Raw genomic sequence first — 15,220 nt, 5'->3', positions numbered from 1 at the left:
CATGCGAGGTTCGGACGTGTGAACAGCAAGCTCTGCGCACTTTGCTAGTTTTGATACTTTTAATGATACAAACCGGTGAGATTTGATACACCCTGATCCATAACTGTTCTAGGAAGACAACATGTCAAAGAATTCAAAATCCTTGGGCTCTGGAGACATTAAAAGACACTTACATAGGGGGCCTGGGCAGCTCAGTGGTAAAAGACGCTGGTTACCACCCCTGGAGTTCGCTAGTTCGCTAGTTCGAATCCCAGGGTGTGCTGAGCGACTCCAGCCAGGTCTCCTAAGCAACCAAATTGGCCCGGTTGCCCAGACTTGGAGGATCTTGCTGCAAGATTGTCCATCGATCACTGCCATGGAAATTAAATTCACTGATGTGGTTACAAGAGTGGGGGATGTCGAGAAACGGATCGATTATCTGGATTCATCGGAGAGGGAATTAGCTGCCAAGGCGGTCTTGGAGCGTGTCTGGGAAAAGTTGGAGGATATGTAAAATCGTAGTCGGCGGAACAACATCTGAATTGTTGGAATTCCTGAGCAAGTAGAGAGTCAAAATATGTTGGAATTCTTCCTCTCTTCTGTCAGGCGCAAACTGCAGTGTTGCTCTCGTGCATTATCATTACAGTATAAATGTGCAAAATATGTAAAAATAAATTTGACAATATGTGAATGGCTTGTAATGCAACTTAAAAAATGAGCCCTTCCTGGACTTCCTAGGTTGCCTATTAAAGCCTGTAGACTGATTTTCATGGGAAGGGAGCAGGTCGCTTTTGCCAGGAAAATCCAAAGGATGTGACGTTTATGTGTGCTCCCGAGAGCCTTGCCTCAGTGCGTCTCTTCTGCTATTCAACAGCAACAACAAACTGCAACACTAGGTAACATTATCTTAGAGATGGAATCCAGCAAACGTCCAGCTACCAGCACAACATCAACTCACAACCTACACAAACTCAGAGTAAGCCAAAAAAAAAAAAATAAAAAAAAAAAACATTATCTAGTGAATCCCGTCGGGCTAAGCGGGAATGTGATCGTGGACGAGCGAAAACTAGAGTGAACACTGGCAGGGCATTTCGTTCGGTTTTGGGGATCAAAACCGACCCTGAATTGGTGTTCTTATTGGACAGGTAAGCTTACATAACTGCAAAGCATGTGAAATATAGTGCCATAAGGATTGATCGGTGAACTTGATCTTGCCTGCACAGTAACTGTCATAAACAATGTTAATCTGTAATTATTCAGCAAGGTAAACTACAATAATACATGAAATGAATGCTAGAAAATGTTCAAGATAATGCAAAAAGACCCATTCATTAGCATAACATAACTTGGTTATACAGAAAATATATACATTCTATTATTATAAAATAATAGCGCATCGATATATCAAAATTACAGTTGTGATGGAATTACATCAATACTGAATTGTGTCAACATATTTATAATGTACAGTCTATTTTATAAACAGCTACTGTCATCATCCACCAAATTTAGCTAACAGCTATAGATAAAGTTGGATAGCTAGCTAACGCCGACATAGGCTATCGTATAAATGCAGTCAATGTATCATGCAAAGAAAAGCGATTACTTCAAACTACAGTCTCGCATAGCCAGACCTATATCCACACTTTGTTTTAGCCCTGTTCCAGCACTGGAGAGTCAAATATACAGTCTCAAAGTTTTTAGTAAAACAATCATAACTGTGTAATTTTAATTATGCTACCTCATCTGTCAGCATGATGCCAGTGAATCATGTTGTCTCTTTGTAAGTTACGTCATTGTTTTGGCCGATGCTAGCGTCCCTATGGAGTGTGTGCACGAGCGCGAGCACGAGCAACAGGTAGCTGGCTGCAGTTCACTTATGTGCAGGTGTCATTAATAACAAGGGTTTCTGCATCTTACATACTGCACCTTTAATGTGATCTCATATTACGTTAAATGAGATCAAACGACTCTTCAACAATGATATTTTTTGCCGACAATTTTTTATTGTCAATGTTATCGATAATGTTGGCTAATCGTTTCAGCCCTAACAGACATGACATTGTATTATTATACACTGAATGTGCTAAAAAGGTCACTAATTGCTCTATACATCCAGTCCGGGAAAGGTGTGGAAAAATGGTGCTGCTGGTTCCATCTGACTGAGCTTATAGAAGTGCAACCCTTCCCACAGCCTTTAAGATGGAAAAGAACATGGCGTCTCTGTTTTGTTAATGGGACACAAAGGCACATTCCAGCTCCTCAATGCTAAAGGGCTTTGCTGAGGCAGTTAAGGGGGAATATCCCCAGTGCACTCAGCTACGACACACACACATATACACAAAGAGAAATTCTTTCAGCCTGTGAGGGAAAGCAAGGTAGACCAAAAAGTAGTGAGGGTCAACAATAAAAGGTTTTGAGTCATGCATTTGACTACGAAGGATGTGCCTTTGTATCTTAAAGTGCACCTATTATGGTTTTTAAACATGCCTAATTTTGTTTTAAAGGTCTCATACAATAATAGATTTACATGCATCCAAGGTCAAAAAACACTTTAGTTTGCTCATAATTTAAATTGCAGCATTACCTTTTTTCCCAGTGTCTCAAACGACTCGTTCAATGATCCGTTCTAAAGGATTCATTCTAAACTCCTCCTTTCAGAGAACCTACTCTGCTCTGATTGATCAGATGTCCCAGTCTGCTGTAATTGGTCTACCACTTACAGCGTGTGTCGGAAAGGAAACGGCCACTACCATATCTGAGTTTCAGCTGCGTCTGAAAAAATTTCTGTTTTACCTTACCAATTTGAGCCCGAGTCCGACAGTGATACATCAGAAGATCAACCCGAACCACCATCGCAAGCACGACGAGAACAGGACATTTCTCAGTGGTAAGTTTATATGTAGTTTAACAATAATGTGAGTTATCCGGTTAGCTGTACATGTAAACAGACCAGAGGCGGGTTTTTTGTAACCAAATTACGTAGGTTAGTACAGGATGTAAGTCTGGAATTACTAACGACTCGTTTCAGGTGTTCAGAATCGGTTCTTTCTTTTGGGTGTCAATAACTCCATATTTCGTGCACTTTGATTTTTGAAACTTTGCAGAATTTTTTACATTCACAAACAGCTATACAACACACTACATGAAAGGTAATATTTGAAAAACCATAATAGAGTAAGACATTCATTTAACTTAACGGGCCCGAACAAAAAAAGTGAGGCGGGAAGAGTTTAGGTCACAAAGTTAAAACTTGATTATACTGAAAAGTCTTTTCAATACAGTACCAGACAAATGTTTTATGGGGGCTTGTTAAATGACTCAAAACAACAGTACAATGAACTATAAACTTTTTGTTGGTCTTTCTTCAAGTATATGGTTTCTTTCACCCATACAGTACAGTCAAGGTCAAAGTTTCCCTGGTGTGGAGCAATACTAAAGTGCATATTTGTTCCTTAATCTGGTGCTAAGTCTCTCACTCGTCCTGCTCCAATACTCCACCTCAACGGAGTATGATTAACCTGAACCATTGCGCAACAACCTGTTGAAGTGAGCAAACTTTATTAACTCCCAAGACTTAGGGCTGCTATCAGCACAACCGGAATAATGATCAACCAGACTGTTTCACCAACTCTCTTTCCCACACATTCTCCCCCATTTCCCTCCCTTTCTTACAGCTGCTGATTCCCAAACATTCTACAACAAACTCTATTTTTCCTTTGTCTCTTTATCAGTTCTGAACCTTCTTCTCCCTCCTTCACTTCTGTCCTTTCTCCCACTAATTCTCCATTTCTGTCCTTCTCTGCAGGGACAGACAGTGTGGCGACAGCTGAAGGCAACCGAGAGGACGGGCAGAGAGAACTGCCCTACTATTATCAATTACATAAATAAATACCAGAAATGCAGTAAAGCGTGCAGCGGGATGATGCAGCAAAGCGGCTGGATGGGTGGCAGTGCATTTCACAGCTCTTGACAAACCCCATGACTATAACTGCACGGAGTGACTTACAGATGTCCCATCATTTGCTCAGCATCACTTGTGGATAAATAATAATGCGTGTTTTATCAAAAGCAGGACCACGACTCACATGGCTCCATCGTTTCCACAGGCTAAAATATACAAAAGATACTGATGCTTCCCATAGCTTTTAGAATTATTCCAATTAAAATACTTACAAATTTTATATCATAAAAGTCCTTTTTATATTTTTACAGCCTTTAAAAATGTAGACTGACATTTTACATGGCCTGTTCACGAATTTGCTTGCGTTGGCCAATAAAATCCCAGTACATAATAAATTGCACCTACATGATGCTGTTAATAATGTTAGCACAGTTAAAGCTGAAAAGGCCAGTTCACCCCAAAATTAAAATTCTGTCTTTACTCCCCCTTTCCTCCATGAAACACAAAAGGAGATGTTTGGCAGAATGTTAGCCTCAGTCACCATTTACTTTAATTGTATGGAAAACAGATGCAATAACCACATTTACTGTACATGCACTTAAGGAAACGGTTTATTCAAGGGTTTTTGCAGAAAGCGGCATTCTGCAACGTCATGTAAACAAGACCGGCATTTAGTAAAGAGTATGCTGCTTATACAGTGCATGTAAACAGAACGCCACTTTCTCGCAATTAGCTGCTTGCTGGAGTCCATGTAAACATAGTCAATGAATGTAAATGATCACTGAGGCTTACATTCTGCTGAAAATCTTTTGAGTTCCATATAAAAAAAATATATATATATATCATATGGGTTTGGAACATCATGTGGGTGAGTAAATGATGATAGAATTAAAAAATGTGGGTAAACTACCCCTTTAACCACAAAAAATGTCCCATCGATAACTTCAACACTGCTGATGCCTGCAATATGCAAAATTGGCGTATTCTCTGATATCTAAGATTGCCACTGCCACGGCTAGTGTTAAAGAGCACCTATTATGGTTTTTCAAATATTACCTTTCATGTAGTGTTATATAGCTGTTTGTGAATGTAAAAAAGTCTGCAAAGTTTCAAAAATCAAAGTGCACGACAAATGGGAGTTATTGACAAGGAAATAACCGATTCTGAACACCTAAAACGAGACTTACTTCCTGTACTAACCTACATAATTTGGTAAAAAAAAACCCATCTCTTGTCTTCATTGGCTGCTCGCGAACAGCTTTGACCTGCCCTCAAACACTACACTAAGCGGTAGACCAATCACAACAGACTGCGACATCTGACCAATCAGAGCAGAGTAGGCTCTCTGAAAGGAGGAGTTTAGAATGAATCCTTTAGAACGGATCATTGAACGAGTTGTTTTTGACACTGGAGAAAAAAAGGTAATGCTGCAATTTAAATTATGAGCAAATGAAAGTGTTTTTTGACCTTGGATGCATGTAAATCTATTGTATGAGACATTTAAAACAAAATTAGGCACATTTAAAAACCATAATAGGTGCTCTTTAACTCTGCAACTTTTTTTCTGGCTTTATTGCTTATCCAAATTGGACTTAAAGGAATAGTTCACCCAAAAATGAACATTTGCTGATAATTTACTCACCCTCAGGCCATCCAAGATGTATCTGAGTTTCTTTCTTCATCAAAACTTTTTTTGAAAACGTTTAGGATCCTCCTCTAAAAAATGCAAGTGAATGTCGAGCGATAACGTAAGCTCGTTGGTAAGGTCACGTGGAGGAGGAGGCAGGAAGCGCGTCATTGTTTACATTGTTTTTTTAATTATTATTATTTGGAAATAATTTTTTATTTTATATTGTTTTTAAATTGTTTTGTACTGTTTTGGTTTGTGAACAGCGCTTAGTCTGTGCTCTGCGCAAGTTTCTCTTGTAAACAATGACGCGCTTCCTGCCTCCTCCTCCACGTGATGCGTGACCTTACCAACGAGCTTACGTCATCCCTCTCATGAGCGCGTATCACAGAGATGTAAGGAAGCTAACATTTGTAGTTAAAAAGTATATAAGTATTGTTTTGTTTCTAAAAATAATCAATCGTTTCCGTTCAGAAGAACTTTATTTGTCGACTGGAGTCGTGTGATTATTTTGATGCACCATAAATATGCATTTTGGACCATCAAAAAATAAATGGAGTACATTCACTTGCACTGTTTAAAGGAGGAGGCCTGAAATGAAATCCTAAAAGTCTTACATTCTGTTTTGATGAAGAAAAAAATTCAGATACATCTTGGATGGCCTGAGGGTGAGTAAATTATCAGCAAATTTTCATTTTTAGGTGAACTATTCCTTTAACTTGGCATTTGGTTACACGCTGCTGCTTGGCAGATATATTTCGAGAGCCCGGTCAAGCTGTTTTCAAAATGTACGGGCTCCAAGTAAGTGCGGCAGAATTAACACTCCTCTCCAGTCGTGCTTCAAAACCCTCTGGAACAAAGTACTTTATTTAATCACAACAGAGTCACAACACAATAAATATTGGTAGAGTCTGAGGTGAGGGACTTGGTTCATGCATGCAACAGTGGGCTCTGGCTCAGACAGCCCAGTCTTTCTTATTGAAGAGAGGGAAAATCTGTGAGGGGAAAACTCAAAGTCAGCCAGTGAGACATCAAGCAACCGTGAGGCTGATGAGAGTGCTCAGCCTGATACTGACCAAAGGAGTCATCTTTAAAAAAAATGTGTCAATAATGGTGAATTACATACTGTAAATGTGCAGTTAAAAACTCCTATTGGTGTAACCCAGTGTAATACAGTTCATGTAGTCATGAACATGCTTTTTTCAAACTTGAAATAAAAGCAGTTAAAGGTATGATGACTTTCTATCTGCTGCAGAACACAAATTATGATTTTTAGAAGAATATTTCAGCTCTGTAGGTCCATACAAAGCAAGTGAATGGGTGTCAAAATGTTGACGCTCCAAAAATCACATAAAGTCATCATAAAAGTAATCCACGTGACTCCAGTGTTTTAATACATATCTTCAGAAGTGATATGATAGGTGTGGGTGAGAAACAGATCAATATTTAAATCCTTTTTTGCTAGAAATTCTTCTCCCTGCCCAGTAGGGGGCGATATGCATGAAGAATGCAAATTGCCAAAAACACAAGAACAAGAATGCGAACATTAAAGTTAAAGTGGAGACTGACTGAGCAGGGAGGAGAATTTATAGTAAAATAAATATTGATTTGGCACCCATTCACTTGTATTGTATGGACCAACAGAGCTGAAATATTCTTCTAAAAATCTTTATTTGAGATCAGAAGATGAAAGTCATACACATAAAGGTGATTAAATGATGAGAGAATGTTCATTTTTGGGTTAACTATTCCTTTAACGTTTATTACCACACAAAGCAAATTTTTTAGGTTACCTGACAAAACTTTTGTTTTTTTAAAGTTCAGTACACTTTGATACATTTTAAATTTAGTTGAAGATATTAATAAATCAATCTCTAGGAAAGGAGGCAGTTTTCTTTTTTAACTGTCTTTTAATGTAGGACAACGATTTTAAGTGACTCCCTAGAGTTAAAAAAAAATAATACAATTTAACTGTAACAAACTATTCACAAAGATATAATTGTAAAAGTCAGTATGCATTGCAATAACAACAAAAAAGGAAAGAAAGAAAAAGCAGTAGACTATCAAGACAGACATTCACTGAGGTGGATAGAATTTGAAGTAGAAGCCCTATTCACCCCAACTCACCTCAAAACATAAAATAATAAATGGCACAAACACTACCTTATTGTGCTGCATGGGTTTAAAAGCTGGCTGGTTTTATTTTAGACGCTAGTTGTATTTAATAATGGATGAACAGAACTCTCTGTTTGACCCATATGGGTCACATGGCATTTAGTCTGTTACAGTCACACAGCATTCCCAAAAGCTGCCCAAGATGGACTTTGAGCTACTAAGCGAAAAACCAAATTGCTGAATTTTAATCTGAAAAATGCCAGACTTATATTAAACAAGAGAACCCTGTTTGGTTTTGATGCAAAAGGATATTTACTGTAATACCATGAATTAAAGTGAGTGTATACAGGTGTGTGTTTCTGTAGGGTGCTTTCACACTAGCACTTTTGGTACGCACCTGAGTTCGAATTACGTCAATGTTCGCTTCGTTTGGGTGGTGTGAACGCTGTTTTCCGAACTCGGGTGTGCACCTGCGAACCGCACCTGAGTCTGCTTGAAAAGGTGGTCTGGGGTACAGTTCATGTGAACTCCAGTGTGATTCGATGCTAATATGAATGCAATCATACCAAATCACAGAAGTGAACCGCAATTGATGACATGTAATTCGCATCTTTGCAGGCCCTCGATCGGAATTATTATGGTTTAACAGTGTTTCCCATAGGATTTTTTCAGCAGTGGTGCTGTTGTGTGCGCATCCACAAGCCCGCAATGCTGGACCTGTATTAACGTGTGTTGGTCAAAGAATAGATTAAAAAGGGGTGTCAAACTCAATTTCAACCTTGGCCACATCAGGGTTTATTTGTGCTCCCAAAGGGCCCGTTGAAAATGTGGCACCAGTACCTGCTTTGGTAGCACCCATGGAATTACCAATAATATTACATGTTATGTGCACTGAAATACACATTTGACAGTACAGCATTGATTTTGATGTTGGGATGCTGATGAAAATTATGATATTAACAACAGTAGCATCTGTGGAAAAAATTAACACCTCATTTTTATATGGCTAAATGTAACCATAGGTAAAACCATGCAAGGCTCCTCACTACCATGGTTAGTAACTATGGTTTCTATATAAAGACCTATGAAATTTTTGTAATGAAAAAACTGCATTCTAAATATATATATTTTCTGCCACAATTACCACAGTTAATACAGTACAGTTAGTGTTACTACAGTAAATCCATGGTACATTTTTGTAAGTGTTGTGATTTGACAATTGAAAAGCCTTCTAATTTGTGTTTTCTTTGTCAGTGCCATTTATAATGTGGGGGCTGTTTGTTTTAAACTAGTTTAAACACCGAGACCTAAGAGTTTTGCAACAGACAATTCTGTACCCCATTCAAACGCGTTTCGCGATCCCCGCTGCGCAACTCACTCGTTCACAGGTGCACTAAAGGCCAAAACATACTCTATGCAAGTACGTGAACGCAGACGCACCTTGCTATGCAAGCTCAATTTCAGGGGTCATTGCGTTGTGAAATGTGTCAGCGCTCAATCCATAACCCAATGCAAGTACACGCTGCATTCTCAGCGTTGCCGCAAGGGGCGCTAGAGCGGATTTTCGTCTTTCAATCAACAACTGTCATGGAGGACTCGGGCAGCATTTTGAGTTGAATCTTTTCCAAAAATATATATGACTTTTTGCCCCCAGTCCATTCAAACGATCTTGTTTTTGCTCCGTGTCTCTCCCCACCCCTTCAACTATCGACTCATCTACCACATCTGGGCTGCATCCGAAAACGTAGGCAGATGACTTGCTGCCTAATCAGTTAATGGCTTAACTGACAGCTGTTTTGAATGAATGGAACTAAGGAACTGGTCTCTGAACAGTTTGAAAAGCACCTTATTTTCATTCTGCTTCCGAAGGCAGCATTTTCCTGGTTTCGGACATGGATCTATAAAATACCGGTTTTGGACGCAGCACCAGTTTCATGGTCACACCTAAAAAATCTACAGCCCTCTTGTGGTCTGAGGTTTGTAACTGCCAGAGCAACGCAAGAGCGCACGTAATGTATGTACAACGGGACCACGTGTTGGCCATGCATTGGCCAAGTGCTCGCGTCTGCGTTTGCGTACTTGCGTGAAGTATGTTTCGGCATTAAGGGTGCTTTCACACTTGGTTCGATTAGTTGGACTGAACCAGAGTTTGTTTCCTCCCCCCTCCCACTGCCCCAGCTGGTCTCTGTTCAAATCATATTTGAGTACAAGCGGCAGCTGTTTACCACTCTATCTAGGCAACAACTCAAGAACACGTCACTGTGTGAAGTATTAAAGTTTGTGTTCATATCAGCAGCGAACTGTTCTGGAGTTCACATGAACCGTACCCCAGACCACCTTTTCAAGTGGACCTGGGTACGGTTCGCTGGTGTGCACCCGAGTTCGGAAAACAGCGTTTACATTATCCAAACGAACCGAACTTTGACGTCATTCGACCCCGGGTGCACACCAAAAGTGCTAGTGTGAAAGCACCCTTAAAATAGTCTGTTGTTCGGTTGAGACCAGTCCGCGAATTACCGCACCTGCCATCGTGCTGCTTTATCCATGATCAAGCCATGTTGATAATTGACCCATGTAGCGCTGTTTCATTCCACTTTTGAAGCAAGCAAAATGCGCTCGAAAACATACAGATGACGGGGAAGGCTCATTTATATTCACAAGGAAAGCACTAACTGATTGTTCAGTGAAACATTGTGATCCCCTGCCATCCTACCGTTCAGAAATGAGCTCCTGGGCCACTTGAAATTAAGCGAGTTTAACACGTGTTGTTATGCGGTGAAGTCACTGTGAGTAAGTGCGTGTATTTGTGTGTGTGGTGGGGTCTCTTTCGCAGTGTACAAAGCACACAGCTGACTGGGGCTGGCAAGCATTACGTTGCGTCAAGAATATTAAATTAACCATGTGAAATCCCAAAAGCAGCACTTATAATTCAGCAGTGGCGCAGTGCCACAACAAAATGCATATAGTGGAAACACTGTTTAATTAATTTCTTGTGTCCAAATAAATCACCTTCAGAGAGCAGCTTACATTCTTCTCATCTCATGCAACACACCCGCGGGCTCGCAGCAGACAAATGCTAATATTATTCACATCATCGCACACTCAATGCATCCATGGCAGACAAACATAATTGTTGTTTTGTGCATGTAAAGTTTTGGTGGTTAATCCAAAGAGATTAATACTTTTATAACACAGCGAAGCTGATGTCTTCTTGAGTTGTTGCCTAGATACAGTGGTAAACAGCTGCCGCTTGTACTCACGTTGATAACATAATCAGACCGCGGTTCGGACCCAAAAAAATATAATGTAAACAGAGACCAGCAGGGGCAGTGGTTGGAAACGAACTCGGGTTCAGTTCAAGCAATCAAACTAAGTGTTAAAGCACCCTTACTCTCTCGCTATACTAAAAGTTGTTACATGCAGTTGTTACCTTGAAGAGATAGTTCACCCAAAACTGAAAATTCTCTCATAATTTACTCACCCTCATTCCATCCCAGATGTGTATGACTTTCTTCTGCTGAACACAAACAAAGATTTTTAGAAGAATATCTCACCTCTGTAGGTCCATTCAATCATTCAACTCTGTGCACGCATCAAGCACTAGGAAGTGTAATCGAGCTTGAAATCATGATCATACCTAGAGACTGAAATGGCAAGATTTACAGTGAAAAGAGTTATATTTTGGTTTGTCCTTACCCAAAACCAAGTGGATTGCTTCAGAAGTCATTGATTAAACCACTGGAGTCGTATGGATTACTTTTATGCTGCCTTTATGTGATCTTTGGACTTTCATAGTTCTGGCCACCATTCACTTGCATTGTGAGGACCAACAGAGCTGAAATATTCTTCTAAAATCTTTGACTGTGTTCTGCAGAAGAAAGAAAGTTATACTCATCTGAGATGGCATGGGGGAGAGTACATGATGAGAGAATTTTCATTTTTGGGTGAACTATTCCTTTAAGATGCCATTTCTACTTGATCTGCCCCTTAGAAATAATGTGTTGGTGTAACCTAAAATGTTCAGGTTGATGTAGTTGATTAGAAGGTTTTGACTTGAATGAAACCATCTAATTTAGATATAACCACATGAAGCACATTTTTAGGTTACCTGACAAAATATTTTTTACAGTGCACTTTATTTTATTGAGAACAATTATAGGCATTCTGGCAGACCATATTTTGTCAAGTTATGGTTAGTTTGGTTGCACTGTCATTGCAGATGTATGTACTTTTGTTTATTTATATGTACTTCATTGTAATGACAGTGTTACTGTTATTACCATAGTAATTGATTGTAGTAGCATGTATGATGTGTAACATGAATACCATAATGTGAAAAATTACAGTCAGTCTAGATCCATCTGAACATGCACTTGATCATCTGTATGTTGTTAAATGTTCCTGCACTATATAAAGTGGTAACCTGCAAATGTAACATGTAACTCAAGGATCTATTTCTACTTTATCTAACCCCTTAAAAATACTTTCGTTGATGTAACCTAATTTGTCAGGTACACTTAGTCAGATAAAAAAAAAAATATATATATATATATATATATATATATATATATATATATATATATATATATATATTTTTTTTTTTTTTTTTTTTTTTTTTTTTTTTTTGACTACCAGTTAATTTAGATGTAGCCACATGAAGCACATGTTTTAGGTTACCTCACAAAACATTTTTACAGTGTGTATCGACTCACAGGTAGTACGTGAAAGCACTGAGGCCGGTGGGGACGTTGGTCAGTCCTCGTCCAGAGCAGTCCGCACCTCCGTCCTCATCGCAGCGGCACAGTGGGGAGCATGTGGCCGGAGTGGACTGTCCCGCTCCCGCAGCAACAGCAGCAGCTTGAACCCCTATCCACAACCCCAGCACAAGCATCCGGATGGCCAGTAATGCCATTATTTTCCTCCTTTTCACCCCCAAGTCCCTCGAAGGCAAAGCTGCGGCGTTTCTTTCGCCAGTCAACGGAGGTGGTGATAGTTCCTTAAACCTGAAAACAAGTACAACATCTGACTCTCAGAAGACTTTAGGTTGAATTCGCTCGGCTTGATCAGATTCGACCTGATGAGGGCGAGTTAACGGAGTAAGAAATGAAGCTACAAAATGTCCTTTTGTTTGTGGGTGCACCTCAAAAGATGTTGTACCTGCTTTCTTTCACCACGGTCGTTGTAAATAAGTGCTCTTACCTAATGCCCGCGAAGCACAAGCAGATCGGGCCAGTCAATGGTCATTCTGTGCGGATTCTCGAGCCTCACACCTCCAAAAACACGAATAAACACTTTTTTGGCGTGGCCCCTTGGGTCTTTACAAACGGGGCTCCGGGAAAAGACTCACAAAACCTCGACGAAACACGCCGGTTTATGCACTATTTTCACTCCCTCTATCTGATTTATTTCCTGTAGATAAACACGGTCAGCTCGCCGTCTTGCCTCACGTTTCCTCCCCCCCCCCCCCTCTCTCTCTCTCTCTCTCTCTCTCTCTCTCTCTCTCTCTCTCTCTCTCTTCCAATAGCACAACCAGTGAGGTTCTGAATATGTTAATACAATCCTTCATATTAATGATTTCTTAAAGTCAGCTGGATAATTGTTCTGGTATTAAACTGCAAGCAGTAGTTAACTCATGATTTGGTTGGTAGTATTACAAATCATAATTTACAGAAGCTACGGCATCAGTAAACAGTGTAAAAAAAAATCATAATAATACTTATTATTATTAATAATAAAATATTTTACTATTATTATAATATTATAAAAATTAATTACAATTAAACATAAAATTAATTTATTATAAAATCATAAAATAACTTTTTCGACAATTTTATTTAGTTGGGATATTTTCCATTGCATGAAAGAAAGAAAGAAAGAAAGAAAAAAAGAAAACCCTGAATTGTGCATTACAGCTTTACAATTGTCCTCTACCTGTGAATCATTAAAATAACCACTAACATTTTATGGATAAAACCCTAAAAAAATTCTAGAAATATTGCTGGTTAAGCTCAAGTTAAGCTCAGTCGGCAGCATTTGTGGTATAAAGTTAATTACCACAAAAAATTATTTTGCCTCGGCCCTCCTTTTCTTTAAAAAAAAGCACAAATCGAGGTTACAGTGAGGCACTTACTATGGAAGTGAATGGGGCCAATTTTTGGACGGTTTAAAGGCAGAAATGTGAAGCTTATAATTTTATAAAAACACCTACATGGGGGCCTGTATTGACGCTGACTACCACCCCTGGAGTCGCGAGTTCGAATCCAGGGCATGCCGAGCGACTCCAGCCAGGTCTCCTAAGTAACCAAACTGGCCCGGTTGCTAGGGAGTGTAGAGTCACATGGGGTAACCTCCTCGTGGTTGCGATTAGGGGTTCTTGCTCTCAGTGGGACCCGTGGTAAGTTGTGCGTGGATCACGGAGAATAGCATGAGCCTCCACATGCTGTGAGTCTCCGCTGTGTCATGCACAACGAGCCAAGTGATAAGATGCTTGATTGACTGTCTCAGAAGCGGAGGCAACTGAGACTTGTCCACTGCCACCCGGATTGAGGTGAGTATCCGTGCCACCTACTAATTAGTGGGAATTGGGCATTCCAAATGAGGAGAAAAGGGGGATAAAATAAAAATAAAAAACTTACATTATCTCTTCTGTTATGCTTGTGTATTATGTGAGCTGTAAAGTTGTTTAAATTGTCATTTTTACTAGGGGTGTAACGATTCGCTCTGACACCGATTCGATTTGATTCAATTACGATTCTTTACCTAACAATTACGATGCATTGTGAAATCTGAAATTTGGTCAGGATTCGATCCGATTCAATTATTTTGGAACTATTTATAATTATTTTCCAAAATATGCAGAAATTGTTTTTTATTTTATTTTTTGGAACATTCCTAATTTAGACAGCATAGAAATGCACCAGACTTGAGCACTAGAGTCACAGATGCATGCAGGACCAAAGAGGTTTGGCTTATATACTGTAATTTTAGGTTTTACAGCATTGCGCCATCATGACAATGAAGTTGTAAAATTGGATATATAACTTTACACATAAAAGAGTAGTAAGCAATTTCATCGCACTGAAATCATGTTAACAAGCATTTTTTTTTTTTTTTTTTTTACATCTTGTGGCTATACTTTTAAAACTGTGAGTATTTTAATGTTTACAGATTGTTCCTTTAAGGGCTCATTATTTACTTGGGCAACTGTGGGGCAGCATCAAAAATGAAGACTGGCACTTTGAGGATGTAAAAAAGAGGTAAACTAATACAATTGTATTTCTGTAAATAAAAAAATAAAAAAAGGTACAAAATAGTATCTGAGTATTTGGAATTCCCAGTGGCCATTATTGTTTCAAATATTGTAAAGTGTAAATTACATCAAACCACCCAGACACAATTTAGGCAAGACTGTCCCTTTACAAGAGAACCACATGGAAACATTGAAAGCCAAAACAAATTTGTGGGCCAAATTTAATGATAAACTATTAACAACTGAGGGGCTGTATGAAACAATCTCACGTGCCGAATGTGGCCGACAGGCCGGTACTGTGGGTACTTTGCTCTACATTCTCGGCAAAAGAAGAAGGGGAAATGTA

The 15,220-nt window shown here is 39.3% G+C and overlaps 1 protein-coding gene across 2 annotated transcripts in view; it reads right to left on the bottom strand.

Moving 5' to 3' along the window:
• lgr4 (leucine-rich repeat containing G protein-coupled receptor 4) overlaps positions 1-13,066 on the bottom strand; it is a 115,222-nt gene extending 102,156 nt beyond the window's left edge. For both annotated transcript variants that reach the window (XM_051702500.1, XM_051702508.1), the window contains exons 1-2: positions 12,825-13,066; positions 12,338-12,628 (exon numbers count right to left, since the gene is read on the bottom strand). In XM_051702500.1, coding sequence (XP_051558460.1) covers positions 12,338-12,537 — 200 coding nt within the window. In that variant the 5' untranslated portion in view covers positions 12,538-12,628; positions 12,825-13,066. The remainder of the gene's footprint in view (positions 1-12,337; positions 12,629-12,824) is intronic.
• Between the last annotated feature and the right edge of the window lie 2,154 nt (positions 13,067-15,220).

Source organism: Myxocyprinus asiaticus, chromosome 1, assembly GCF_019703515.2.
Source record: "Myxocyprinus asiaticus isolate MX2 ecotype Aquarium Trade chromosome 1, UBuf_Myxa_2, whole genome shotgun sequence".
Taxonomy (NCBI): Eukaryota; Metazoa; Chordata; class Actinopteri; order Cypriniformes; family Catostomidae; genus Myxocyprinus; species Myxocyprinus asiaticus.
This window is presented reverse-complemented; position numbering and strand designations above follow the sequence as displayed.